This window comes from Echinops telfairi, unplaced genomic scaffold (assembly GCF_000313985.2).
Source record: "Echinops telfairi isolate 266 unplaced genomic scaffold, ASM31398v2 ScPeMD7_7467;HRSCAF=8505_1, whole genome shotgun sequence".
NCBI lineage: Eukaryota > Metazoa > Chordata > Mammalia > Afrosoricida > Tenrecidae > Echinops > Echinops telfairi.
The window spans coordinates 42,679,303-42,704,003 of record NW_022111368.1 but is presented as its reverse complement, the minus strand read 5'-3'; the positions used below and the strand labels follow the sequence as shown (position 1 = coordinate 42,704,003).

At 39.0% G+C, this 24,701-nt stretch overlaps 1 protein-coding gene and 1 non-coding gene across 3 annotated transcripts in view; both read left to right on the top strand.

Annotated features, from left to right (window-relative positions):
* Positions 1-24,701, top strand: part of LOC101644789 (charged multivesicular body protein 3) — an 84,723-nt gene that overhangs the window by 35,199 nt on the left and 24,823 nt on the right. The window contains exons 1-3 of one of the 2 annotated variants that reach the window (XM_045283965.1): positions 101-229; positions 316-376; positions 5,408-5,587. In XM_045283965.1, the coding sequence (XP_045139900.1) occupies positions 104-229; positions 316-376; positions 5,408-5,587 (367 nt within the window). In that variant the 5' untranslated portion in view covers positions 101-103. Of the gene's footprint in view, positions 1-100; positions 230-315; positions 377-5,407; positions 5,588-24,701 lie in introns of those variants that run through there. The other variant, XM_004707951.2, reaches the window with a different exon arrangement.
* On the top strand, positions 21,943-22,062 carry LOC115873297. Its single transcript, XR_004048343.1, has one exon. It is a non-coding gene; the product is annotated as a small nucleolar RNA SNORA61 (small nucleolar RNA).

Here is a 24,701-nt window from a genome sequence, read left to right as displayed (position 1 = left end):
AATACTTGTAAAGCCTTGAGTAAAGTGCTTCTCAACCCCTGCCCTTAGGTAAGAATCTTTGGATAGCTTGAGGCTTCTATGAGTTGGAAGTTCTAGGAGTTCCATGGCAGAAAGGTTGAAGCGTCTATGCACTGTAAATAAAAAGCCCAAACAAGGAGGAGAAAACAAACAAGCAAAGAAGACAGTGACCCTAACGCTCTGTATTTATGTTATACCTGGATTGTTTCTGGTATGGATGTGAAAATAATGTATGTCTTTAAAATTAGTTAAATTAAGAGTGTTGGCATCCCTTATTTATTTTTAATTTTTCCCCAGGTCAATGAATGGTCATTGAAGATAAGAAAGGAAATGAGAGTAGTTGACAGACAAATAAGAGGTAAATTATCACTTTATGTCTCTTCTTCCCTACCTTCTTGGTGGTAGAATTTGCTTTAGTTTATAAAAATAAACTGTATCTCTAGATTTCAAGATATATTTAACATTTACATATTGTGTGTGTATGATTACTTAAGCTTATTCTTAAAAGGTTCCTGATGATGCGACTAGTAGTACTCAACTACTAACCTGAAAGTTGGCAGTTCAAACTCACCCAGTGGGACTGTAGAAGAATGGCCTGCTAATAGTTTTATTCTTATCTATAGCTATTCTAATTACATTGGTTTTTAAAAAATTCTATAATCACCATATGGAAACCAAAAGAGAGCATGAATTCAGAGAACAAAAGAACCCCTATTGCTTACAAAGAAATGTCTCTTTTTTGGGGGGGAATTTAAATTAAAGAAATTATGTGTAAATAGGAAAAAAATCTATTATTTCTACTATAGTAGTATCATAGCTGAAAATGGAGAGACATTTATTTCTATGTAAAATTGATCTATTGAGTACCACTTAAAATTGAGGTGACTTGCAAAAGGAATATTCATCATTTTTAACACATTTATGATTGGATAAAAAATTAGTACAAGAAAATGCAAAATCATCCCTTAAAGAAGAATTGGAGAGGAAACTATTCCTGGCCCTGATGCAGTTATTGGTTTCTGCTTCAGCTCACATTATAGAAAACTGGACAAAATCTATGAAACAACAGGACTGATCACTGAGAAGAGGCAAACATATGATCCTGACTCTCTGCCTAGAGATACTTTCTGGATTGTAGTGCAAGGAGTGGCGATCCCAGGCAGTGTGATAGTATTGCTAAATTGAAGAACAGAGGTGTGAGATCAGAGACTGAATTGGATAGAATTTGTAGCATAGAGTATTCAAAGAGGTGAGAACTACCCGGGTAAAGAACGCTAGATAACAACAGAGATTTTTTGAGCCTTTAACTCAGCGGTTCTCAACCTGTGGGTTGAGACCCCTTTGTGGGGGGGGGGCGGTGTCAAGCGACCCTTTCACAGGGGTTGCCTGATTCATAACAGTAGCAAAATTACAGTTATGAAATAGCAACAAAAATAATTTTATGGTTGGGGGTCACCCCCCACATGAGGAACTGTATTAAAGGGTCACAGCATTAGGATGGTTGAGAACCACTGCTTTAACTGAATACAAAGTTCTGGAAGAAGTACAGCCAGCCAGAATGCTTCTTAGAGGCAAGGATGGCAAACTCTGTACCCTTGTGGACATTACCAGGACAGGACAGTCCTTGGAGAAGGTCATTGTGCGTGGTAAAGTGGAGGGGCAGTGAAAACGAGGAAAGCCCTTGACACAGTGGCTCAAATATAGTAACTACTGTGCAGAACTGGGGAGTGTTCCCTTCTGTTGGGCATAGGGTAATTATGAATCAAAACTGACTTAAAGGAGCTAACAACAACAGTGCCATCTATATACAGTACAACCTATTTGCCTCTAAGCAATGTAGGGAGTTATACAAATTTCACTGAGACTGCATTAAGTAAAGTGGGCTACAATAATATTAATGGTAAAAATCTCAGCATTGGATGAAACAAGCTTCCTTTGAGAAAGGATGCCAGAATAGATCTACTTTAACACAGTTGTAGCATCAATGCACGGTTTCAAGACTGTTATTTTATTTTTTAATTTATTTTATTGGGGGCTCATATAGCTCTTATCACAATCCATACATCCATCCATTGTGTCAAGCACATTTGTACATCTGTTGCCATCATCATTTTCAAAAAATTTTCTTTCTACTTGAGCCCTTGGTATCAGCTTCTTGTTTTTTCCCTCCCTTCCCCACCCTCCCTCATGAACCCTTGATAATTTATAAAATTTTTTTTCATGTCTTACACTGACCGATATCTCTCTTCACCCACTTTTCTGTTGTCCATGCCCCTGGGAGGTTCCCCTTTCCTCACCTTCCCCTTCCCCTCCTGGTATTGCTACTCTCATCATTGGTCCTGAAGGATTTATCTGTCCTGAATTCCCTGTTTCCAGCTCTTATCTGTACCCGTGTACATGCTCTGGTCTAGCCGTATTGGTTTCAAGGCATTAAAAGACAATCACTTGAAAGAATTCTGCCAGATTTAAATGAAAACTTTGTCTTATTTACTGATCAAAATCCCTGGGCCTTCAAATACATTGACAAGAATAAGCTGCTGGGCTAGTGCAGGAGTAACTCAAGGCTTGGATAATGATTGTGTTATTAGAAGCCTGTCTTTTTAATGTTTTCATCCCAGAAGTATGCGTACGGCCTTCAAAAATAGAAACTTTCAAAATTCTGCAGGTGTTTGACAATGCCTTAGGACATCTTTTCCTCAAGTAGATGTTCTAAATGTAGATAGGAGAGTGGTGTATCTGCTTCCCAAGACAACAGTGATCACTCCTCAGATTGATATGCAGTTGCTACCTCTAAGGAACACTACTTATATATTATGTTTGCTTAGGCAATAATAGCAACAGATGGAGGTATAGTAACATTATGCTATTTATGGAAAAATTAATATTATTTACTATAACCAGAAAATTACATCTTCTTGAGAAGAAGTTATGGGAAAATGCATGGAGATATGAAAAAAAAATTGCTGAGCTATGTGATTATGTTTCCAGCATTTGTTAGGTTAATATGATGGAAAACTGTCCAAATGGCAAGAACGCTGTAGTCAGAACTTGCTGTCGCCGCCAATGTGGAACTGCTCATCGATCATGAAGAAGGGGAATTGACAGGTCAAGACCTAATAGATTTTGAAGAAGAAAGAAATGGTGAAGAGGAAAGAAATAATGAGAAAGAAAACAGAAATTGTAAAAAAAAATTACAGTAAAATTTCCCAGTTAAACCAAGGACTTCAGTTCCTAAAAACATGAACCTCAATGTTGATTGTTTTACTAAAATCAATAGGCAGGTTTGGGAAGCAGTGCAGTGTTACCACAAAATATATGAAGGAAAAGATGATACAGACAAGTCTTAATTTTCTGAACGGAAACATCCTCACAATTTCCAGGAAATACAGATGATCCAGAACGTTCCACAAATGGAGTTATTACCATGGCTGACAAAATGCCAACATTATTGTACTCTTCTGTATCACCCGAGTCAATTTTGATGATCTGCATATTTTTATAATACATATATTAACATATAGTTATACATTTACTTGTAATGTTTTTAAGCCCTAAAGGCAAAATTTTTGATTTATAAAGATATTGATAAAAGACTATTAATGAAACCTATTTTTAAAAATTAATTCAATTTTCAGTAACAGTAGTATCAGTGAGAATGTAGAGAAATTGGAATCCTTACACACTGTTGAGACTAAAATGGTGCAGCAACTTTGAAAAACAGTTTTTGACAGTTCCTCAAAAAGTGAGAGCCCCTGGGTAGATATCCAAGAGATGGGAAAACATCTCCACATAACAACTTTACATGGATATTCATAGCAACATTATTTATAAAACTGAAAAGTAGAAACAAAGTGCTCAACTGATGAATGGGGAAACAGAAGAGAGTCTTATAATTTAACAATGTAAATTACTGTTTGGTAATAAAAAGGAATGAAGTTCTGGTACATATTACAACAGGTGAATTTTGTAAACATTAGTTAAAGAAGCCAAATAATATATGATTCCATTTATATGAAATGTCTAAAATAGGCAGTTCTGTATTAGCTTAGTGGTTGCCAGAGTCCTGGGGGAGGGGAGGAGATGAGAAGGGACATGATTGCTAACAGGTATAGGGAAAATAGTGATGAAAATGTTCTAGAATGAAATAGTGGGACTGTTGTAAATATATACCCAAACCCATTGGATCATATCAAATGCTTGAATGGATTTTTATGGTACATGAATCATGTTTCAATTTAAAAAAGAAAATCTCTTCTGAAAGCTAGTTGTTTTCTATCCTCTGATGAATTGTATTAATTAAATAAAGCTAAAGAGAAATCTTTACAATTCCAGGTATTGTTACTATGCGGTCCAATTTTTTTTAAGATACCTCTACTTGTTTAAAATGAAATAATGAATCTGTCTGGCTATTAAAATTGTGTGTTGGGATGTCACATGTTGAGTGGTGGGAGAGATGGGTTGTATCCTCAAATCTCTAGTATTACCACGGGCAATTCCCTGTAGGACTATGGGCATGACAAGGATTTCAATTGAGTCCTCAGTGTGTATGCATCTACTCATAACCCACCCATTAAGAAGCATATCATATAGACATTTTAATTAATGACTGTATAGACATTGTGTTCCCATAGTTGCAGAAATACTTTATTATTATTATTAAATGGCTCTGAAATGTGCTTATAGTAATTTTTTTGTGTGTACAGTAATTTTATGAATGGGGAAACAAAAGAAAGTCTTATAATTTAACAATGTAAATTACTGTTTGGTAATAAAAAGAAACGAAGTTCTGGTACATATTACAACAGGTGAATTTTGTAAACATTAGTTAAAGAAGCCAAATATTATATGATTCCATTTATATGAAATATCTAATATAGGCAGTTCCATATTAGCTTAGTGGTTGCCAGAGTCCTGGGGGAGGGAAGTAAAATTCAAAATTTTAATTTTGAATACCTGTACTAACAATTGTTAGAAAGGGACAGAAAAATTAATTTCAAAATTTTGCCAAGTTTAATCTGATTATACTTGTTTCTGGGGTTAATGAATACCTACCACATTAAAAAATTATATCTTCCTATATACATGTGCTTCTATAAGGAGTCCTGCCGACACAGTAATTCAGCATTCAGCTTCTAACAGAAAGGTCAGCATTCAAACCCACCAACTGATCGGAGGGAGGAAGATGGGCAGTCAAGATTACAGCTTTGGAAACCCGTGGGACAGTTCTACTCTGCCCAACAGAATTGCTGAGTCAGAATCGACTTAGCAATATGGAATGAGGCTTAAACATTTTTTTGTATTGACATTTAGATTATGATTTGAATAGATGTGAATGCCAGTAAATCTCCTGGCTTACTAAGATTTTTTGTGTCCTGTGTTCTAAGTATAGATATCCAAAGGGAAGAAGAAAAAGTAAAACGATCTGTGAAAGATGCTGCCAAGAAGGGCCAGAAGGATGTCTGTGTGGTTCTGGCCAAGGAGATGATCAGGTCAAGAAAGGCCGTGAGCAAGCTCTATGCATCGAAAGCCCACATGAACTCCGTGCTCATGGGAATGAAGAACCAGCTTGGTAAGGTGATAGTCTCTGTGCAGCCACCTTGGCAACAGTCATGCTCTTGCTGTTTTTTATCAACACTGGATTCTGAATAGGAAAAGCAGACGCAAATCTATTCTTTATATTGTCTTAATTGAGTTATTATACAAATGAAACTATTATTTTTAAGCAATCATGCTTCATTTATTCCTTCAACATCTTATATTCACTGATTAAATCTGCTCTGTTCCACAGAAGTCATGTGTCTACATTATACATTATCATGTTTTTTTTTTTGCCAGTGTTTTTGAGATAATGGTAAAACTGACATTTAACTCTGTGTTGTTTAGTATTTGGAATATATTTCCTCATGTGAACAATATTATGTTACTGACCTGATAGTTGAGTGTTAGGAGTAAAAAGCTGGCCTATGTGTTAGAGGGAGAGTGAAAAATTCCCTCCCTCCATCATAGTCCCAGAGTAGCCATAGGAAAAATTTAAAGTAGCTTAAATTTGACTTTGACTTTGTCATCTCCTTTTATATCTCATCTCTATCTCCATACTACTTCCTCCCATCTTAGGAGTCAGCAGACTGCCATGAGTGTTCAACATGCATATGAAGTGCCATTTTTAGATAATTTTTTTCAACTCGTGTTTAAAATGAAAACATAATTTCGTTTCCTTTCGTGTCCAGTACCATACTGTTTGCAGTCTTTTGCTGGCATCTGTCTACAAGCCACGGAGTCTTAGTGGTGTAGTGGGTTACTCGTTGGGCTGTTAATTGCAGGGTCAGTAATTCCACAGGGGCCGTTCTGCCCTGTCCTGTAGGGTAGTTATTAATTGGAATAGACTGGATGGCAGTGAGTTTTTTGAGTATTTGAGCTTTGAATCTTCAGATCAGTGACAACTTGACCCATAGGCTCATATTACATCCCTTTGGTTTCTTTTCTTACTTCTATTAAATTAGAAAATTACTGTCAGATACTTAGCTTGAATATTGATTTAAATGGTAGAGAAATATTTCACTAAAGGATATTTTTATCTCTCCGTTAGCTACTAAGTCGATGAATATATCACACTCAGAAGTTAGAGTGAATGCTTCATTTTAAAGGGCGGGACCAAGTGAGCAAGTGGTTGTTTTGGGCTGTGGAGGTTCATTTTTAACATTCAGATATGGTTTTTAAATATGCCTGATAGGTATTGTCATCAATTTCTTTCTTCAAAAACTAAAGAAAAAAATGGGTAGAAGGAGAGTGTAAAATAAACATCAAAATCATGGTATCCCATCGTCTTAAAAAGAATGTCAGGATTAGATGAGCTTCATTTAAAAATATTGTTTTCTGTCCTAAAGTTGTGTATTTAGGCTCTTCAGAATCCTAGCTGTCTCACAAAGATTCTCCTTTTGAATAAGCCATGCATTCAGTGCTATGAAGGAATACTTAAATTTTGTCAGTTGAAAGCACTAGTAAATGAGCCTTTTTGCAGATAGTTTTGAAAGTTTCGTGTTTGTACCTATTGTGTGTGTGTGTGTGCGTGTGCGCGCGCGCAGCATGCTGTAGGTTGTATGTTCTGTTGATCAGGACAAGATTCTCTAATTTTTTTTCTCGCTCTACTGAATCAAAATCAGAAACCATTTTGCATATTCTGTCTCACCCCCACCCCATGAACAAGGTAATTTATTACTTGACTGTGGTTGCTCCTGGGTTTCCAATTGATGTATGAACAGGTTTGTTCCAAACAAATTGTGTTTAAACTTATGTGTGCAAGTGGATGGTGACAGAGAAATTCTTTCAGTTATATACTTAGTCTCATAAAGATAGCTTCCCCAAAAAAGGACACTAATTTTAAAAGCATTGCTGGAAAGATCAGCTGAAAAACAGTCTCTGTATTTGCATCTTTCAGAGTTGCAGGAGGAAAAAAGCTGCACCAGAGAAAGGAAAGAACTCTTGCTACAAAATCATAGAAACTGTTATTACACAAAAAATTCTCCATTTAGGTCTATGCGCTTCTGAAGACCCTGATCTTGCCATCAGTCTTTTTAAAGTAAGGTTGAACCTAATGGAAATTATTTCATGCCACAAATTGTAATTGGGGACGTGGCTTGGATTTACCAGTATGATCCAATCAAAACAGTGGCTTCTGAGAGGATCTGCTGGGCCAGTTAAATTAACAGTCAAAAGTCAGCTCTCAGCTCAGAAGGTTATGTTTTTTGGAATTCTAAACACTAGGTAATCTTGAAAGATTTCTTAAAGGACACAGAATGAGTTCAAGGACTTTTTAGGAAAACGTTTTCAGAAAATGGAAAATTGCATTGGTGAGGAAAAGACCAGGCAAGTTGCCTCAGGGAATTATTTTTCTGCAGCGTGACAATGCACTTATTCGTTCTTCAAGGTTCACAAGGGCTCTCCTAGAAGAATTTTGTTGGGTAACCTTACCCCATCCACCCTTTGACTTCTTTTTGTTCACAGTACTCAAATAACATTTAAAAGAAACATGACTCTCAAGAATGTCAAAAGAGCAATTTCAACGGGGTGTAAATGGAGGACACAGAATTCTTCTTGGGAGGGTTAGAGAGTTGGAAATGTGTCTTCAGACGTATATAGACCTAGATGGAGGATATTTCTGTGTAATAAAGGTGTCTATGATTTTGTAGCAATAGTTTTTCCTTACCCTGTGCAGCTGTTTGCCCCCCCCCCACCCAACCCTGAAAGATGCAAGTAGAGAGAATCATAGAAGCCTATGTACCTGTAAAGGAGTGCTGGTGGCGCAGTGGTTGTGTGCTTAGCTGCTAACCCAAAGTTTGGCTGTTTGAGCCCACCAGCCACTCCAAGGGAGAAAGGTGTGGCCGTCTTTTCTTGAAAGAGGACCACCTGGAAGCTCTGTGGCGCAGTTCTACTCTGTCCGGTAGGGTTCTTATGGGTCAGAATTGACTCTACAGCACACAATCCAAACCCAAAGTGTATCTGTCATCCAGAACAAATAAAACGTGGTGTTACATTTGCTTCATTTTTTTTAATCATTTTATTGGGAGTTTATAGAGCTCTTATCACAATCCATATAATTTCTGATATTTTGAAATAAATAAAACATTCATAATAAAGCAGAAGCTCTTTGAACACTCTTTCAATTTCATTCCTTCTCCAATCTACACAGATAAACCCATATCTTGAATTTTAAAATTTATGTAGGTGATATTGTACCTTCTTACATCTTTCTCCTAATTCCCATTGCTGCGTTTTGAGTATACACCCATAATGATATGTGTAGAGCTAGTTCAATTATTTTAACTCCTGAAGCTGTCCAATCATGTACTTACATATCACATAATTTTTCCCATTTCCCCCAGTAATAGGCATTAGATGTGAATAACTTTGTGTGTATCCTCCCATTGTGCATATGTGTAAATTTTTTACTTTTGCACATAATAAGGATTACTTTCAGCAGCCCTAGTGTATTAAAGCGATCTGCAGCTGACTGAAAGGTAGATGGTTTGAACCCACCAGCTGCTCTGAGGACAAAAGATGTGGCAGTTGGCTTCCATAAAGATTACATTCTTGGAAATCCTCTGTGGAAGTTGGACTCTGTCCTCTAGAATCATTATAGGAAACACCAGTGTTAATGTAGGTTAGGCATTGGGCTGCTAACTGCAGAGTCAGTGGTTCAGGCCCACCAACCCCTCCATGAATGGAAGATGAGGCCATCTGCTCCTGTAAGAGTCTATAGTCTTGGAAATCCTATTTAGGTTCCCTGAGTCAGAACCAAATCAGTGGCAATCAGTTTGGTTTTGTAGGGTCATTTTGAGTCCAAGTTGAAACAATAGTCAGGGGGTTCAGGATTTCTTTGTTGTTGTTAGGTGCTGACTCATAGTACAACAGAATGAAACACTGCACAATCCTGCGCCAGCCTCATAATCTTTGATGTTTGGTCCTATTGCAGCCCTTGTGTCAACCAATCTCTCATGAGGGTCTTCCTCATTTTCCCTGATCTTCTACCTTACCAAACATGGTGTCCTTCTCTTAGGACAGGTCCTTCCTGATACCTTGTCCAAAGTAAGATGCAGTCTTGCCATTTTACCCTTCTATGAGCACTTCTGGCTGCACATCTTCTAAGACTAAAGATCTTCCCAGACATGTTTATATTTGTTATCTGGCAACTCATTGTAGATTAAGTATCCTTTGTCAACACCGTAACTTTTTACATGCATCAAGTCGTCTTTGGTCTTCATATTCATTATCCAGCTTTTGCATGTACGTGAGAAATGTACTCAAAGTGATACGTATGGCTCTAGTTCAGTTGAAAATATCATGGCTTGAGTAAGGTACACCCTAGTCCACAGAGTGAGATGTTTGTTTTTTAGGACTTTAAAGAAATCTTTTGCAGCAATTTTGCCTACTACAATATGTCGTTTGGTTTCTCTACTGCTTTTTCCATGAGAATTGATTGTGAATCCAAGGAAAATGAAATCTTTGACAACGTCACTATTTTCTCAGTTTAAACGAAAATTCTTATTGATGCTGCTGTGAGCTTATTTTTTTCCCCCTCTTCTGTAATCCATCCTGAGGCTGTAGTCTGCCATGGTCATCTTCATATCTTGGCATTTCTTTGATTAAATATGGTGAAATGATACAACAGGCCATGTACCTTTCCTGAGTTTAAACCATGTAATATTCCCTTGGGTTCAAATGAATGTATCTTGGGTTTAGGTACAGGTTCCATATGAGTACAATTAAATGTCCTAGAATTCCCATTCTTTGTGGTGTTACCCATAAATCGTTATGACACCCACAATTGAATGTCCTTATATAATCAACAAAACATAGAGAAACTCTTTCTCATATCCTCTGCTTTCAGCCAATATCCATGTGGCATTAACAATGGTAACATAGCCCAACAACAAGACAATTTGTGTGTCTTGGTTTTTAGGCCTGTTTCTGGGGTTACTTGGGGCACTGATTCAGAAAATGGCTTTGTAGACTGCATCTGCTGTAGTTCTTAGATACGGTGTTCCACTAGATTTGCAGCTATTAACTGATACTAATTTATTACTTTAATCTCATAGTTTTATATATGAGAGTTCAGACCCACAAATTACAGAATAAGACAAAAAAAGGTAAGAAATCACTTAAACCTTTTTTAGATATCAAGGGACTTCAAGGGAAGGTGTATATAGGTACATGGTGGCTAGTTGGTTACACATTGAGCTGCCAACCATAAGGTCGGTGGTTTGAACCCACCCATCACTCTGTATGCTTGAAAAGATTTAAAGGTTTGGAAGCCCAAAGGGGCAGTTTTTCTCTGTCGTGTAGATTGCCATGAGTTAGAATTAGTTGGATGGCAGCGAGTTTATCTTTTTGTTAGGGAGGCTGTCCAATATATACAGAAACTACAAGTTGGATACTGCAATGGCAGATTACAACCTGAGAAGGGTGAAAAATAAAAAAGAAAATGAAAAAGGCATATATATATATATGAAGCTGTGAGGGTGATTTAGAGTGTTGATAATGTAAGACTTCATAACAATTTTCATCAGTATTTTCATGATCTAAATTTTCTTCAGATTAAACATTTCCAAACATATTTTAATATAGAGAAGTGAATACATAATTCATATTAAATGATCCAGAGGTGAGGTTAACTCCAAGCTTCTTGATAAGAAAAATTCTAACATTTTTCTTTAAAGAGTTTCTGCACAGCTGGGGAAGTTGTGCCATCTTATAACAAGACTGGAACATTTTAATTTCATAAAGGAGTTTGAACTCTGACAGACCCAGTTTGCGTTTCAGAACATATGAGTCTCTTTATTATACCAAACTCGCTATCAGATAGTTGATTTCCACTCATAGTGACCATACAGGATAGAAGAGGAACTTCTCCAGTGCATTTCTGAGGCTATAAATCTTTGTGGGAGCAGGGATGTCTCATCTTGCTCGAATAACTGACCTTGTGGTACGCAGGCAGACTCATCACTGACAACGCCACTATGGCTCCTTATTTATTGAACTGAAAAAAACCCAAACTCGCTACCATGGAGTCAATGGTGACTCATGATGACCCTGTAGTTTAGAGTACCACTGCCTCTGGGTTTCCAAGACTATAACTCTTTATAGGAGTGTATATATTTCTGACCCCCTTTTAAGATAACAAATTAGAACTGCCTGCTATTCAGTTCCTAATAAACGTGAAATTATACTTGGGGAAAATTCCAAGTTCATGCAGTTTGCATTGTTCACTATCTTTGGAAAGACGAACATCATCTGAAGTATGACTCGACCTAAATGTGTAGTACAACACAAACTACTTAAAGCCAATGTGCACTTCCTTTATCTCAGGCTAGCTAACGCTACATGAAAATATCTTGATTTTTTTCCTGGGTGAGCAAAGTGAAGAGTAGTATAAGGCATATTTTCTGTATCAAAAACCAAAGCTGATGAGGAAAACTGGTGCCATTTTTTGGAATTAGGTCAAATATAGCCAGAAACAAGTCAGTTTTTGAAGCAGGAAGATGTGTTCCATGCTCGCTTCCGAATCCAGCTTGAGCTTCTGCCAGTCCCTCATCATTGTACTGCCATGGCCATTTTTACATGATCTTGAAAGTTTTACTTGTATTAATGATATTGCTTGACAATATCACTGCATTCTATAGGAGCATCTTTCTTTGAAATGGGTGCAAATAGGGATCTTGTCCAATTAGTTTGCCAGGCAGCTGTCTTCCAAATTTCATGGCATAGACCAGTGAGTGACTTTAATGTTGTTTACTGAAATGTTTTTTTCTTTTTTAAAATCCAAAATGGGTTTATTGGGATGGCTTCCCACCCATCTTGATTAGGAGTTTTTTTAGTGCTGCTTCCGTCTGAAGGAGCACCCTTCTGTAAGGCTTGCGTTTCCTCCTGTAGGCTGACAGAAGACAGTAGAGCAGCCAACACACAAAACTACTGTTTGGGCATAGCTGAAGATTGTGGTGATTTATAGAAGCCTGGGTATTTGACATCCCCAGTAAGAATTGGGCCTCTGCACCAGACACTTCTTGTGTTTCCTCTTCTGGAGAGGGTTGAAGGAGATCCATTTCGAGAGGCATGCTTGCGTGGGAAAGTCCTCACCATAGGAAAGGCTGTTGAAAGTCTTCACCATAGGAAAGGCTGTTTCTATTGGTAATCTGTCACTGATACAGATAAGCGCTCTCCACACACAGAATCCAGGATAGGTAACCCCTCAGGACCAATCATGAGAGTAGCGATACCATGAGGGTAGGGGGAAGGTGTGGGGAGAACGGGAAAACGGATCACAATAATCGACATAATAATGCCTGCCGCCCCTTCCCCCGGGAGGGACGAACAACAGAAATGTGGGTGAAGGGAGACAGTGGATGGTGTAAAATATGAAAATAAAAATAATTTATAAATTATCAAGGGTTCACAAGAGTGGGGGTGGGAGGGGAAAAAAGAGGAGCTGATACCAAGGGGTCAAACAGAAAGAAAATGTTTTGGAAGTGATGATGGCAACATGTGTACAAATGTACTTGATACAATTGGTGTATGGATTGTTATAAGAGCTGTCGAGCCCCCAATACAATGATAACAATAAAGAATGTAGTTAACAAGCCCCATGAGATACCTAGTGAATATCTCAAAATGATTAGAGCCCATATAATATTACTTATTTCCTTGCCCCACCATAAAAACTTTTCCCTCTTTAATCTTCATCTTTGTAAATGAATCTGCCTGCTCTCCTCAAGCTGCAGCCTTGGAGCCCTTCTTTTGACCTTACAGCTCTCTTTCTACCCCCGTTTTTGTTGTTAGGTGAGTAAACAGCCGAGTGAACAGTGTGGAGTCCATGTCTGACCTCCTCAGGCTACACAAGAGAGACAGAATCCCAACTCCACACCAACCCAAGGCCGATGGCCACAAAACAGGTCACACGTACCTCTACCCTCCGTCTTTTACCCTATTCTGATACCAACTGCTCCTCCCGTGGCACTAAACTTTGTTGCTGGGTTTATAATTCGTTACAGTGGCCACACAAGAACTTAAGACATAACTCACAATTTTGGGAGTTTATTAGGGAAGCTAACAGGTTACCACAAGCCAGGATCAAAAAACAATGAGCAAGCAGTTTTTGATCCATAGCAACACGTCTTCTCAGCCAGCTGCTGTGTATCTCTCTGGTCCTTAACCTCTCGGACACAGGGTCCTTTGGCCTCGGCCTTGTTGATTGGACCAGGAAGCCCACCACTGACTGCTCTGCCTCACAGTCTCCTCCTTTTTGGTCTCCCTGCTGAAGCCTGTGGTGCCTCTGCCACTTCAGACAGGGATCTTGCACGTGGTCCACTGATGGCTATACTTTGATGGACCCAGGATTCTCTGTTCCTATTTCTGAGATGTCTCTCTTATACACAGGGGAAGGGCGACCAGAACTAACCAATCAATCCCCTATATTAGTGGTTCACACAAATTGTTTGCACTATTCGTAACTGGCAAATTACAGTGAAATGGCTAGAAGACTCATAAGTAAGTAATTGCACTTCACCACAGGTACCATGGAAAGTGAAGCTTCTGCTTTGAGTTTTCACTTACATAAATTGCTACCAGTTTAGTTCAAGCTAGTATTATCTCTGGATTTCTCCAGTAGCCTGTTAATGTTCTCATTTGCATACTCATCGGCTGCAATTCATTTTTCACACAGCATTCACATGATTTTCATAAGTGATTATAACGTTCATCATAATGATCATAAGTTCATCATTATTAAACATTGCATGTAGATTAAAATGCAGATTCTTAATTTGGTCTTAAAGTTCGTTGCAAGTTGGCAATTGCTCTGACCTTGTCTTCCCCCCCTTTCTATTGTACATTCAGCCACACGAGCCTTTCTATTCCTGGAACTGTCCCGGTTTATTCCTATCACAGAACTGTCATAGTTCATGTTCTCTGCCAGGAATATTTTGCTCCCAGCTCTTTGAGTGAATCACGCCTTCCTGTCATTCAAGTCTCAGTTCCAGTGTCAGGCATTGATCGATGACTGTGCTAGGACCCAATCTAAATTGGCCCACTTCATATTATTATCACCACTTTCCCTTTAATTTTCTCACAGAGTTTATAACTACCTAAAATTAACTTGTTTCTTTATTTTTAACTTGCAGTCTGCCTCCTCTCACTGGTACAGGGGCTTTATCTGTCTAGTCCACTCAAGTGGCTCCAGCTCCCAGAACAATCTGCTAGCACGTTCCACTAGTTTCCATGTTATATAAACTCTTGATATTAATTCTGTAGCAGGAAGAGCTTTTTAAAAGAATGTTTTTCAATAGATTATTTTGCTTTCTTTCCCAACATATTTGCCATGAACTTTGCAGCTCATTTTACAGGTTTCTTGGTAATAGTAGTGACTTCTCCCTTCTCCCTGTTTGATTGTTTTGATGTGGAATGCATTCTTTTTGTTGGCTGATAATTGACATGTCATACCATTCAATAGTGCACTTACATCAAGAAGAGTTGTACCATCACCATCACCACAATCAGTTTAAGAACATTTTCTTTATTCTTGTCCTCAATCATTATTAGCTCCTCATTTTCCCCTAACTTCCTCTGCTAGACCCCCAAGGCCCCATTAAGCTATATTTATTTACCTATCTTGGATTTCATATACAGAAAAAACATTTCTAAAACAGCAAATTAACAATAACAGTAAAACAGATAAAAGCCTCAATTGGCAAGAAAGCAGAAAATATTAAAAACTAGAACAAATTTAAAATGGATCAATAGGGAGATCAAAATATAAGGTGTTAAATTTTAACCTACCTGCACCTGCAACATCCACTTTCCAGAGCATTCTGCATGACAGGAAGGTATTCAGAAATCTAGTCTGTAGTCAGAGGGGATTCACCAGGGGCTTAATCCATGTGTATTTTCCCTTTACTTTTTTTCTTTTTTAACGGAAACAACTTTGAAATGGGTCAAAAAGGAGATAAAAGGATACTACATTAAAAAAAAAAAAGGATACTACATTTTTAATCCAACTACACCTGTCATAATCGACTCTATGATGCTCACTGTCTGATAACAAGGCTATTCACTTACCTCAACTATGATTAAAGTGGATTCTCCAGAGGCTTAATCCATGCGTGGGCCCTGCAAATGGATTTTGGACTTCCGCTTGTAGTGCAGCCTTGAATAATGCCTTTGCAATTCGGGGAACGTCTACCCATAGTGTCAGAGCTTTTCAGGTTCATATTGGAAAGCACCAGTTTGTGCATGTTCTAAAGCATTGGTTTTCAAAGTAACATTCACCCACTCTCAAGAGTCCCAAGGCCCTTTCAAGAGGTCCACAAGGTCAAAACAATGTCAAGTACTATGGCTATTGCATTAATTGTGCAATTGAGTAACACTGCTGAAATGTTAGCACAAATCAAAGTTGTGGTAATGAAGCGTGCTGGCCATTATTATTAATTCTTCACTGTTAAAAAAAATCTGTTTCACTTAAGGATGCTCTTGATGAAGCTGCAAAATTTATTGTATTACCTCTTGAGCATTAAATACACTTCTTTAATATATTAAGTTTGATAAAATTGCAAATTGTGTTATTTAGTATATAAAGTCATCTTTGGCTATCTATGATTTGCAGCTTTCAGAGAGCTGCCAGCTTGAGCATTAGATTACCTAGAACACTATTTTTATTTCAACAGTAATTAATAAGCATTTTCTGCACCTGACACCCATCCCAGAGAGAAGCTTTAATATGAAGACGAGAAAAAGGAATATGTTATTTCTTTCAAATACATCTAGCTTTCTTAGATATTTATGTTACAAATTTCTGTTTTAAAAACAAAAATCAAGAAACATCTTGCTTTGAGGGCTAGCAAGAGGTGTTTCCGGCACTTTAAAATTTCCTAAGTGTCTAGAATGATAGAGGGTCTCTATTAAGCCATTTAACTTCAGGTGGAATTTTAGACTTCTTTGTCATTTCTAAAGAACCAGCTGCTCCAGGGGAGGGGCATGATTCTGTGTGCTTTGGAAAGATTGACAGGGTTCCAAACGCTTTGATATCAGCGACTTTGCCATTTATGGTAAATACATAGAGAGTAAGATTCGTGAAGGAGTACATTGGCTTTCTATTTTTATACTTTATTTGGTGGTTATATTTCTAATGTCTACTAGGCCTGTTATATGTTTCTGGTTTTTGTATATTTTTAGCCATAGTCCTCATAAAGCATTGCCATTTCCCAAGAAAGTGTACTACTTTGATGTCTTAACAGCCTCTTACACTTAGCAGCAGCACAGAAACTCCTTCCATTGAATTTTGGTTTGGAAAGTATGGTTACTTTAATCACTGTTCTGCCTTTAGGAACATGCACTTTCACTTTTACAAAAGGAATTTCCAAGGAGATCGAAGATTAAATGTGAGAAAATAAAAGTATTAAAAGATTCTGGAGACTGTAGTCCTTAGACCTTTCAGATCTGGAACTGAATCCCACCTACATCCTCCATTTCAGGATCAGTGGGGGTCACTTTTCACATAAACAATCGCTCATTATTACAGCCACTGTTGAGGGTCTTCCTCTTTTTTGATGACCCTTTATCAAGCATGGTGTCCTTCTCCAGGGACTGATTCCTCCTGGTAACATGGCAAAAAGACGAGCTGAAATCTTATCATTCTCTATTCTAAGGAGCATTCCAACTGTATGGGTTCCTAAACATGTTCGTTTATTCTTTTGGCAGGCCATGGTGTCTGTCGTCAGTACTCTTTACCAACACCTTAATTCAAAAGACATCAGTTCTCCTCCAGTATCTTGTATTCATTGTCCAGCTTTCCTATGCACACGAGGTCTTTGAAAATAACGTGACTTGGGTCAGGTACTCCTTAGTGTCTATGAAGTGATAGCTTTGCTTGTTAACACTTTGAGAGGTCTTTTGCAGCACATTTGCACAATACAGTGCATTGATTTCTGGACTGCTGCTTCCATGGGTGTTGATTGTGGATCCAAGCCAACCAGAATCCTTGACAAGTTTCAGTCTCTTTTTCTGGGTATCATATGTTCAGTGGTCCGTTTGTGAGGAATTTTGCTTTCTATATGTTGAGGTGTAATCCACTGTACTCTTTGATCTTCATCTGTAAGTACTTCAAATCTTCACTTTCAGCAAGTAAAGTTGTGTCATCTGCATATTATAGGTTATATTAATGAAGCTACATTTTTCTCATGTAGTCAAGCTTCTTAGATTATTGGCTCAGCATGCAGACTAAGTATGGTGTGTTAGGCTGGATTGACTAGAGAAACAAATCCAGAGACACTCATATATGTGTAAGAAAGAGCTTTATATCAAGACGTAATTATATATCAAAGCATCCTGGCCCAGGCCAACTCAAGTCCATTAGTCCAGTACTAGTCCCATAAGTCCCTCTTCAGACTCACAGTCACAAACCATGATGTAGAATGCAGGAATATCACAGGTTCTATATCACTCTGGGTGCAGAGCCATGTGGATCCAGTGGCACTCGACACATCACAGGGCTCTGGCAGCAATCAGAGTCAGCCAGCAGGAAGGTGAAGTCCGAGAGAGAAGGGGGGAGGTTCCCAGGACTCCTTATGAGAAGGCCATGCCCACAAGGAGGCACCATCAGGCTCTGTGATCTGATGGATAGGTTGAATACCATCTTTGCACTTTTATATATCTTCAAATTGACATGAAATTATGTAACTACCACATATGGTAAGGATTCTCCTGATTTTAAACTATACCCTATCCTATTCTGTTCCTCTTTGGTTTTGCATGAGCACAACCAAGTGTTTTGAAATTCCCATTGTTTATGTGATCCATAGTTTGTTTTGACCACATGAACTATCACATTATTGATTTTGCTGTAGTTAATAAAACACAGGTACATATCTTTCTGGCATTCTTGCTTCAGAACAAATCATCTCACATTAGCAAAATATCTCTCATTCCATATCATCTTCTGAACCCTACTCAAATTTCTGGCAGCTCCCTGTTTTTGAAATATCTTCAGCAATTTTAACTTGTGTGTGATATTAATAACACTGTTAGATAATTTTCATATTCCTTTGGATGCCCTTTCTCTGAATGGACACAGATATGGATCTCTTCCAGTCCATTGGCCAGATAGCTGTCTTCCCAATTTCTTGGCATAAACAAAATGAGCATCTTCCAGTGCTGCGGCCCAATTGGTATTCCATCAATTTGTGAACCCTTGTTTTTCAACACCTTCACTGCAGCTTGAACATCTTTCTTCATTGGTTCTTGATCATATGCTACCTCCTGAAATAGATGAATAGTAGATCAATTCTTATTGGTACAATGACTCTGTAAAGTTCCCTGCATTGGTCAGTATTTTATTTTGCCCATAGAATCCTTCAAGATTGAAATTTGAGGCTTGGTTTTTATTCTCTATTTTTTTTTCAGCTTGAGAAATGGCCTTCTAACTCCAATTCTTTGTATGTTTTATTATAATACTTTGTTTTCTTGAGCTGCTCTTTGATATTTTGTGTTAAGGTCTTTTATTTAATCAATTCTTCCTTTTGCTTTAGCTTCTCTATTATTACATCTCTCTTTTGGTGAAAAATATTTGAGGTTCTTTTTCTCCACAGGTTTCTGCGCTTTGTAGGTTCTGGCTTTCATAGGTTTTACTGTATTAAACTTGAAACATTACATAACCCCCATTGTAAATGGTACTTCAGTTTGAGTACAGCATCTGTTGACATAAAATTTGTTATTAATATGAATTTATTGGTTTTGTATTTAATTTTGAATTTGCATTAGTTTAGTAATTGTATGAGAGTAAATAAGCCCAGCAATTTGTGCCCACTTAAGAGAGAGAGAATCAAAGCCAACAACTAGGAAATGGTACAAGCAGGAAGCCATTGTCTTTTCTTCAGTAGAGGGAGGGAATCGTGCTACTTTTCAGATTTGGCCATGGCACTCAACAGTAGGAAGATGACAATTATGTAAGAAAGCAAGTTGCCAAGCACTGTATGTAGTGAAAATCCATTTAAGTAAATGCAAATATGCAAAAGTAAATAGAAGGGTGTGTTTGTGTTTTTAAGTATGTTAGCAAATGGATAAACAGAGGTGTTGAAAGATAATCCATCAAGGTGGGGGGAGATAGGGGACACCAATCACAGTGATCTAATATAACCCCCTCCCTGGGGGACAGACAACAGAGAAGTGGGTGAAGGGAGACTTTGGTCAGTGTAAGACATGAAAAAAATAATAATTTATAAATCATCTATATTTCTTTAAAAAATCATTTTATTGGGGGCTCGTACAACTCTTATCACAATACATACATACATCGTGTCAAGCACATTTGTACATTTGTTGCCGTCATCATTCTCAAAACATTTTCTTTCTACTTGAGCCTATGGTATCAGCGCCTCATTTTTTTTCCCTCCCTCCCCCACCCGTCCTCCCTCATGAACCCTTAATAATTTATAAATTATTGCTATTTTTTCATGTCTTGCACTGACCGATGTCTCCCTTCACCCACTTTTCTGTTGTTCGTCCCCCAGGGAGGGGGTATATGTAGATCATTGTGATCTGTTCCCCCTTTCTCCCCTACCTTCCCTTTCCCCTCCCGGTATCACTACTCTCATTATTGGCCCTGAGGGGTTTATGTGTCCTGGATTCGCTGTGTTTCCAGCTCTATCTGTACTAGTGTACATCCTCTGGTCTAGCTGGATTTTTAAGGTAGAATTAGGATCATGATAGTGGGGGGGAGGAAGCATTAAAGAACTAGAGGAAAGTTGTATGTTTCATCATTGCCATACTGTACCCTGACTGGCTCAAATCCTCCCCCCACCCTTCTGTAAGAGGATGTCCAGTTGCCTACAGGTGGGCTTTGGGTCTCCACTCCGCACTCCCCGACTTTTTGTTCTTTGCCTGATACCTGATCCTATTGACACCTTGTGATCACACAGGCTGGCGTGCTTCTTCCATGTGGGCTTTGTTGCTTCTGAGCTAGATGGCCGCTTGTTTCAGCCTTTAAGACCTCAGACGCTATATCTTTTGATAGCCAGGCTCCAACAGCTTTCTTCACATTTGCTTATGCACCCACTTTGTCTTCAGCGATAGTGTCAGGAAGGTGATCATCATGGAATGCCAGTTTAATAGACCAAAGTGTTCTTGCATTGAGGGAGTATTTGAGTAGAGGCCCAATGTCCATCTTAATACTACCTTAATACTAAACCTATACATATATGCACATAGATCTATTTCCCCCATCGTCATATGTAAATATATTTACACATGTACATGCCTGTATTTAGACCTCTATAAATGCCCTTTGCCTCCTAGTTCCTTCCTCTGTTTCCCTGTACTTTCTCTTTTCCCACTATCATGTTCAGCTTTAATTTGGGTTTTAGTAATTCCTTCGGTACATTGCCCTTGATCAAGCCTTACCAGGCCTCCTACACTCTCCTTGCCGTTGATTTTGGATCACTTGTTGTTCCCTTGTCCCTGGGGTTAACACCCACTTCCTGTCCCCTGGCCTCCCCCTCTCCCATGTCCCCCTGGAACCATCGATCCCATTGTCTTCTCCTCCAGATTGTTTATCTAGCCTATCTCATCTAGATAAACCTGCAGAGATAATAATATGCACAAAACAAGGCAGAACAACAAAATAAAAGAAAACAGAACAACAACAACAAACAATTGGGCACCATTCCTGCAATGTGTCTCCAGTGTTGTCCCCAACGATTTATAAATTATCAAGGGTTCCTGAGGGAGGGAGGGTGGGGGACGGAGAGGGGGAAAAGTCAGGAGCTGATACCAAGGGCTAAAGTAGAAAGAACATGTTTTGAAAATGATGATGCCAACAAGTGTAGAAATGTGCCTGACATAATGGATGGATGGCTGTATTGTGATAAAAGCTGTATGAGCCTCCAATAAAGTGATTTTTAAAAAAGAAGAAAGATAATCCATCAAACTTGGTAGGGTTCCCTCTGAAGAGAGAAATTGTTGGGATTGGAGAGAATGGGAATATTCACTTTTTTAGTATAAGAAATACTTCTGTTTTGTTTGAATTCTCTTGATAGGGGTAAATTTAATTTTATTTTTTACGTATGGATATTGTCAAGTGTATATAAAAGTGGAGAGAATAATCTAATGAGCTCCAATATATTTGTCAGCCAGCATAAAAATGATCAACTCTTAGCAGGTCTTAGTTCATTTATATTCTGCCAACTCCTACTCCTTCCACCTGGATTGTCTTAAGTCAAATCCAAGACATGACATAATTTCATTTGTAAATATTTCATCATTGGTTCCAACTCCTAGTGACCCTATCAGATCACATGACCTTGGGTTGGCTGCTGAGCTCTTGAACACTGGGCCCGAGGGCTCCTTGTTGGAAGAGCAGTTGGAGGTGCAGCTGGAAAGGTAAGTTGGACCCTGCAGTTCCCTTTCCCATCAGATCAAAACACTGATCTGGGTGGTCATAAAAGAAGGAAAAGAAACAGTGAAACGGCCCCTCAGTGCTGTCATAGCTCAGGCTAGTTACAAAAAGGATCAGACTAGATTGAGTTTGCTTCCTCAGTGCTCCAAGGGCTGAGTTAAATGAATACAACTCTGGGCAGCTGGGCTGCAGCAGCCTAGACTATTATTGTATTTGTGGGGAGGAGTCTCATGTCTAGCTTTCTTGTCCCCTGGTTAATGGAAGTAAAAATAAAAGTTTAAGAAAGGTAAGTTGGAGTTAGAATCTTGAGAATTAGGTGGAGGAATTTTGATTGCATTTCATGCACAGTATTGGCGAGCTGGGGAACCCTGTTGGCACAGTGGTTAAAGCACTCAGCTGCTCATGGAAAGGTTGCTAGTTCAAACCCACCAGCAGCTCTTCAGGAGAGAGATGTGGCAGTCTGCTTCCATAAAGACGACAGCATTAGAAACCCAATGGGGCTAGTTCTCCCTCTTCTACAGGGTCACTATGAACTGATAGCAGCCCGAGGGCAGTGGGTTTTGGTATGGTTTAGTGGAGAACCTCTGTCTGCACAGTGTAAGCTGGATTACAGGTATAGGAGGGACCATGGTAATGAGATTGGAGGCAGTGGACCTGGGAGTAATGGGGTTCTTCAGTGGGTTAGTCTAGGGGGGATGGAGTGGAAATACAAGAACTGCTCTGGGTGCAGAACAATGAGACTTGATGAGGGTCAAACACGTCTCACGTGCTGTGACCTTTGAGTCTTCTGCAGTGCCATTCACAGATACAGCAAACCTGGGGAGGAGGAGAGGCTGTTTGAGGCTGACCACACTGGCTCCCTGGGGACCAGCACCTACGCATCAGGCCTGTGGCAGAGATCCACAGGGAGGGTGATTGAGAGGGCGATTTGAGGGTGTTCTTGTAACTGAGGATAGAACTTGGGGAGAAAGGGGTGGGGGCCTGCATTTGGAGAGCTGGAGAAGACAAGAGAAAATGAGTGGTATAACTAGGGTTCCCAAGATGTGCTTGAATCCTATCTCACTCCTACCTCTCACTCCTCTGTCCTACTTCCAGCTAGTTACTTGGTTGAAAAGCCAGCATTTGACAAAGTCCTTCCTGTACCTTAAGATATTCCTCTATTAAAAAAAAAAAAAAAGATACTCCTCTATTAAAATGCAGGTGTCCCTGGGAAGGGTAATCCATTAAGCCTTGAATGCAATTAATATACTGTCATGATTAGATGCTTTCTAAATGACAATTTTCTGACAGTAGCTCCTTGAAGAATAAGATGCATGATGAAGATATTTTGATTCAGGGAGAAGGTTAACAGAAGGGTTTAAACGTGGGACAGGTTTTGGGTGCTCTGCAGAGAGGAGGGCCTAGGTAGCAGAAACTGCATAGGAACTCAATAGTTGTGGGAACTGGCAGTGCATAATCCCTGGGCCTGTTGTTATATCCCCCTGTAACCTATTTTCCTTGTTTTGTTTCCACACTTTGATTGGAAGGAATACTTTTGTGATAATACTTTCTTTTTTTAAGAATTAATACCAAACTAGCCCAGGAAGTTGGAGAATGAAAATGTTGCAAGAGTCTAACTTTTGCAAGATGAGAATCTGTTTGATTTCACCCCCACTCCTCCCTTGAGTATATTCCCTCACCTTTCTGTGTTCTGCTATCTCTGCAGTGTCTCACAGAAAGTAAAGGAAATGTTTTACCGGGTGGTGGGTGCAGTTCAGTGTAAAGTCTGAAGGTTGGATGGGTAAGTCAGATGACATACTCCACTCCTGGCTCTTGCCAGTAATGAGACCTATCAGTATCTTTCCCTACTTACCAGACCCATTAAAGGATAGGTAGTTTGGTGGCCGTTACATGGTTCAATCAAATTTTACCCACTTGTAAAAATCTATTCACCACCCCTGTACTTTATCTTATTTATGCATATATGACCTGGAGCCTCTGGCAATATGTAACCAGTAGGCATTGGCCTCTTACTAATCTTAGCCAGGCTTTTCCCCCAGACCACTCCAAAAAGAGTTTTCTTTCTCCTCTCAGCTGTATTACATAATTCCATACATCCATTATAAGTAATAGTAACTAAGATAACCATTAAAGAGAATGGTCTGATTCATATCCTCTACTAAGGTCAGAAATCAATCATCACATTCTTTTTTAATCATTTTATTAGGGGCTCATACAACTCTTCATAATCCATTCTTACATCAATTGTGTAAAGCACATTTGTACATTCATTGCCCTCATCATTCTCGAAACATTTGCTCTCCACTTAAGCCCCTGGCATCAGCTCCTCATTTTTTCCCCTTCCTCCCCGCTCCCCCCTCATGAACCCTTGATAATTTATAAATTACTATTTTGTTATATCTTCCTTGTCCGATGTCTCCCTTCACCCAATTTTTCTGTTGTCCACCCCCCAAGGAGGAGGTCACATGTAGATCCTTGTAATCTGTACCCCCTTTCCAACCCACCCTCCCTCTACCCTCCTGGTATTGCCACTCACAGTACTGGTCCTGAAGGGATCATTCTCCCTGGATTCCCTATGCTTCCAGTTCCTATCTGTACCAGTGTACATCCTCTGGTCTAGCCAGACTTGCAAGGTAGAATTCGGATCATGATAGTGGGGTGGGGTGAGGGGGTAAAGAGGTATTCAGGAACTAGAGGAAAGTTGTATTTTTTATCGCTGCTATATCACACCCTGACTGGCTCGTCTCCTCCC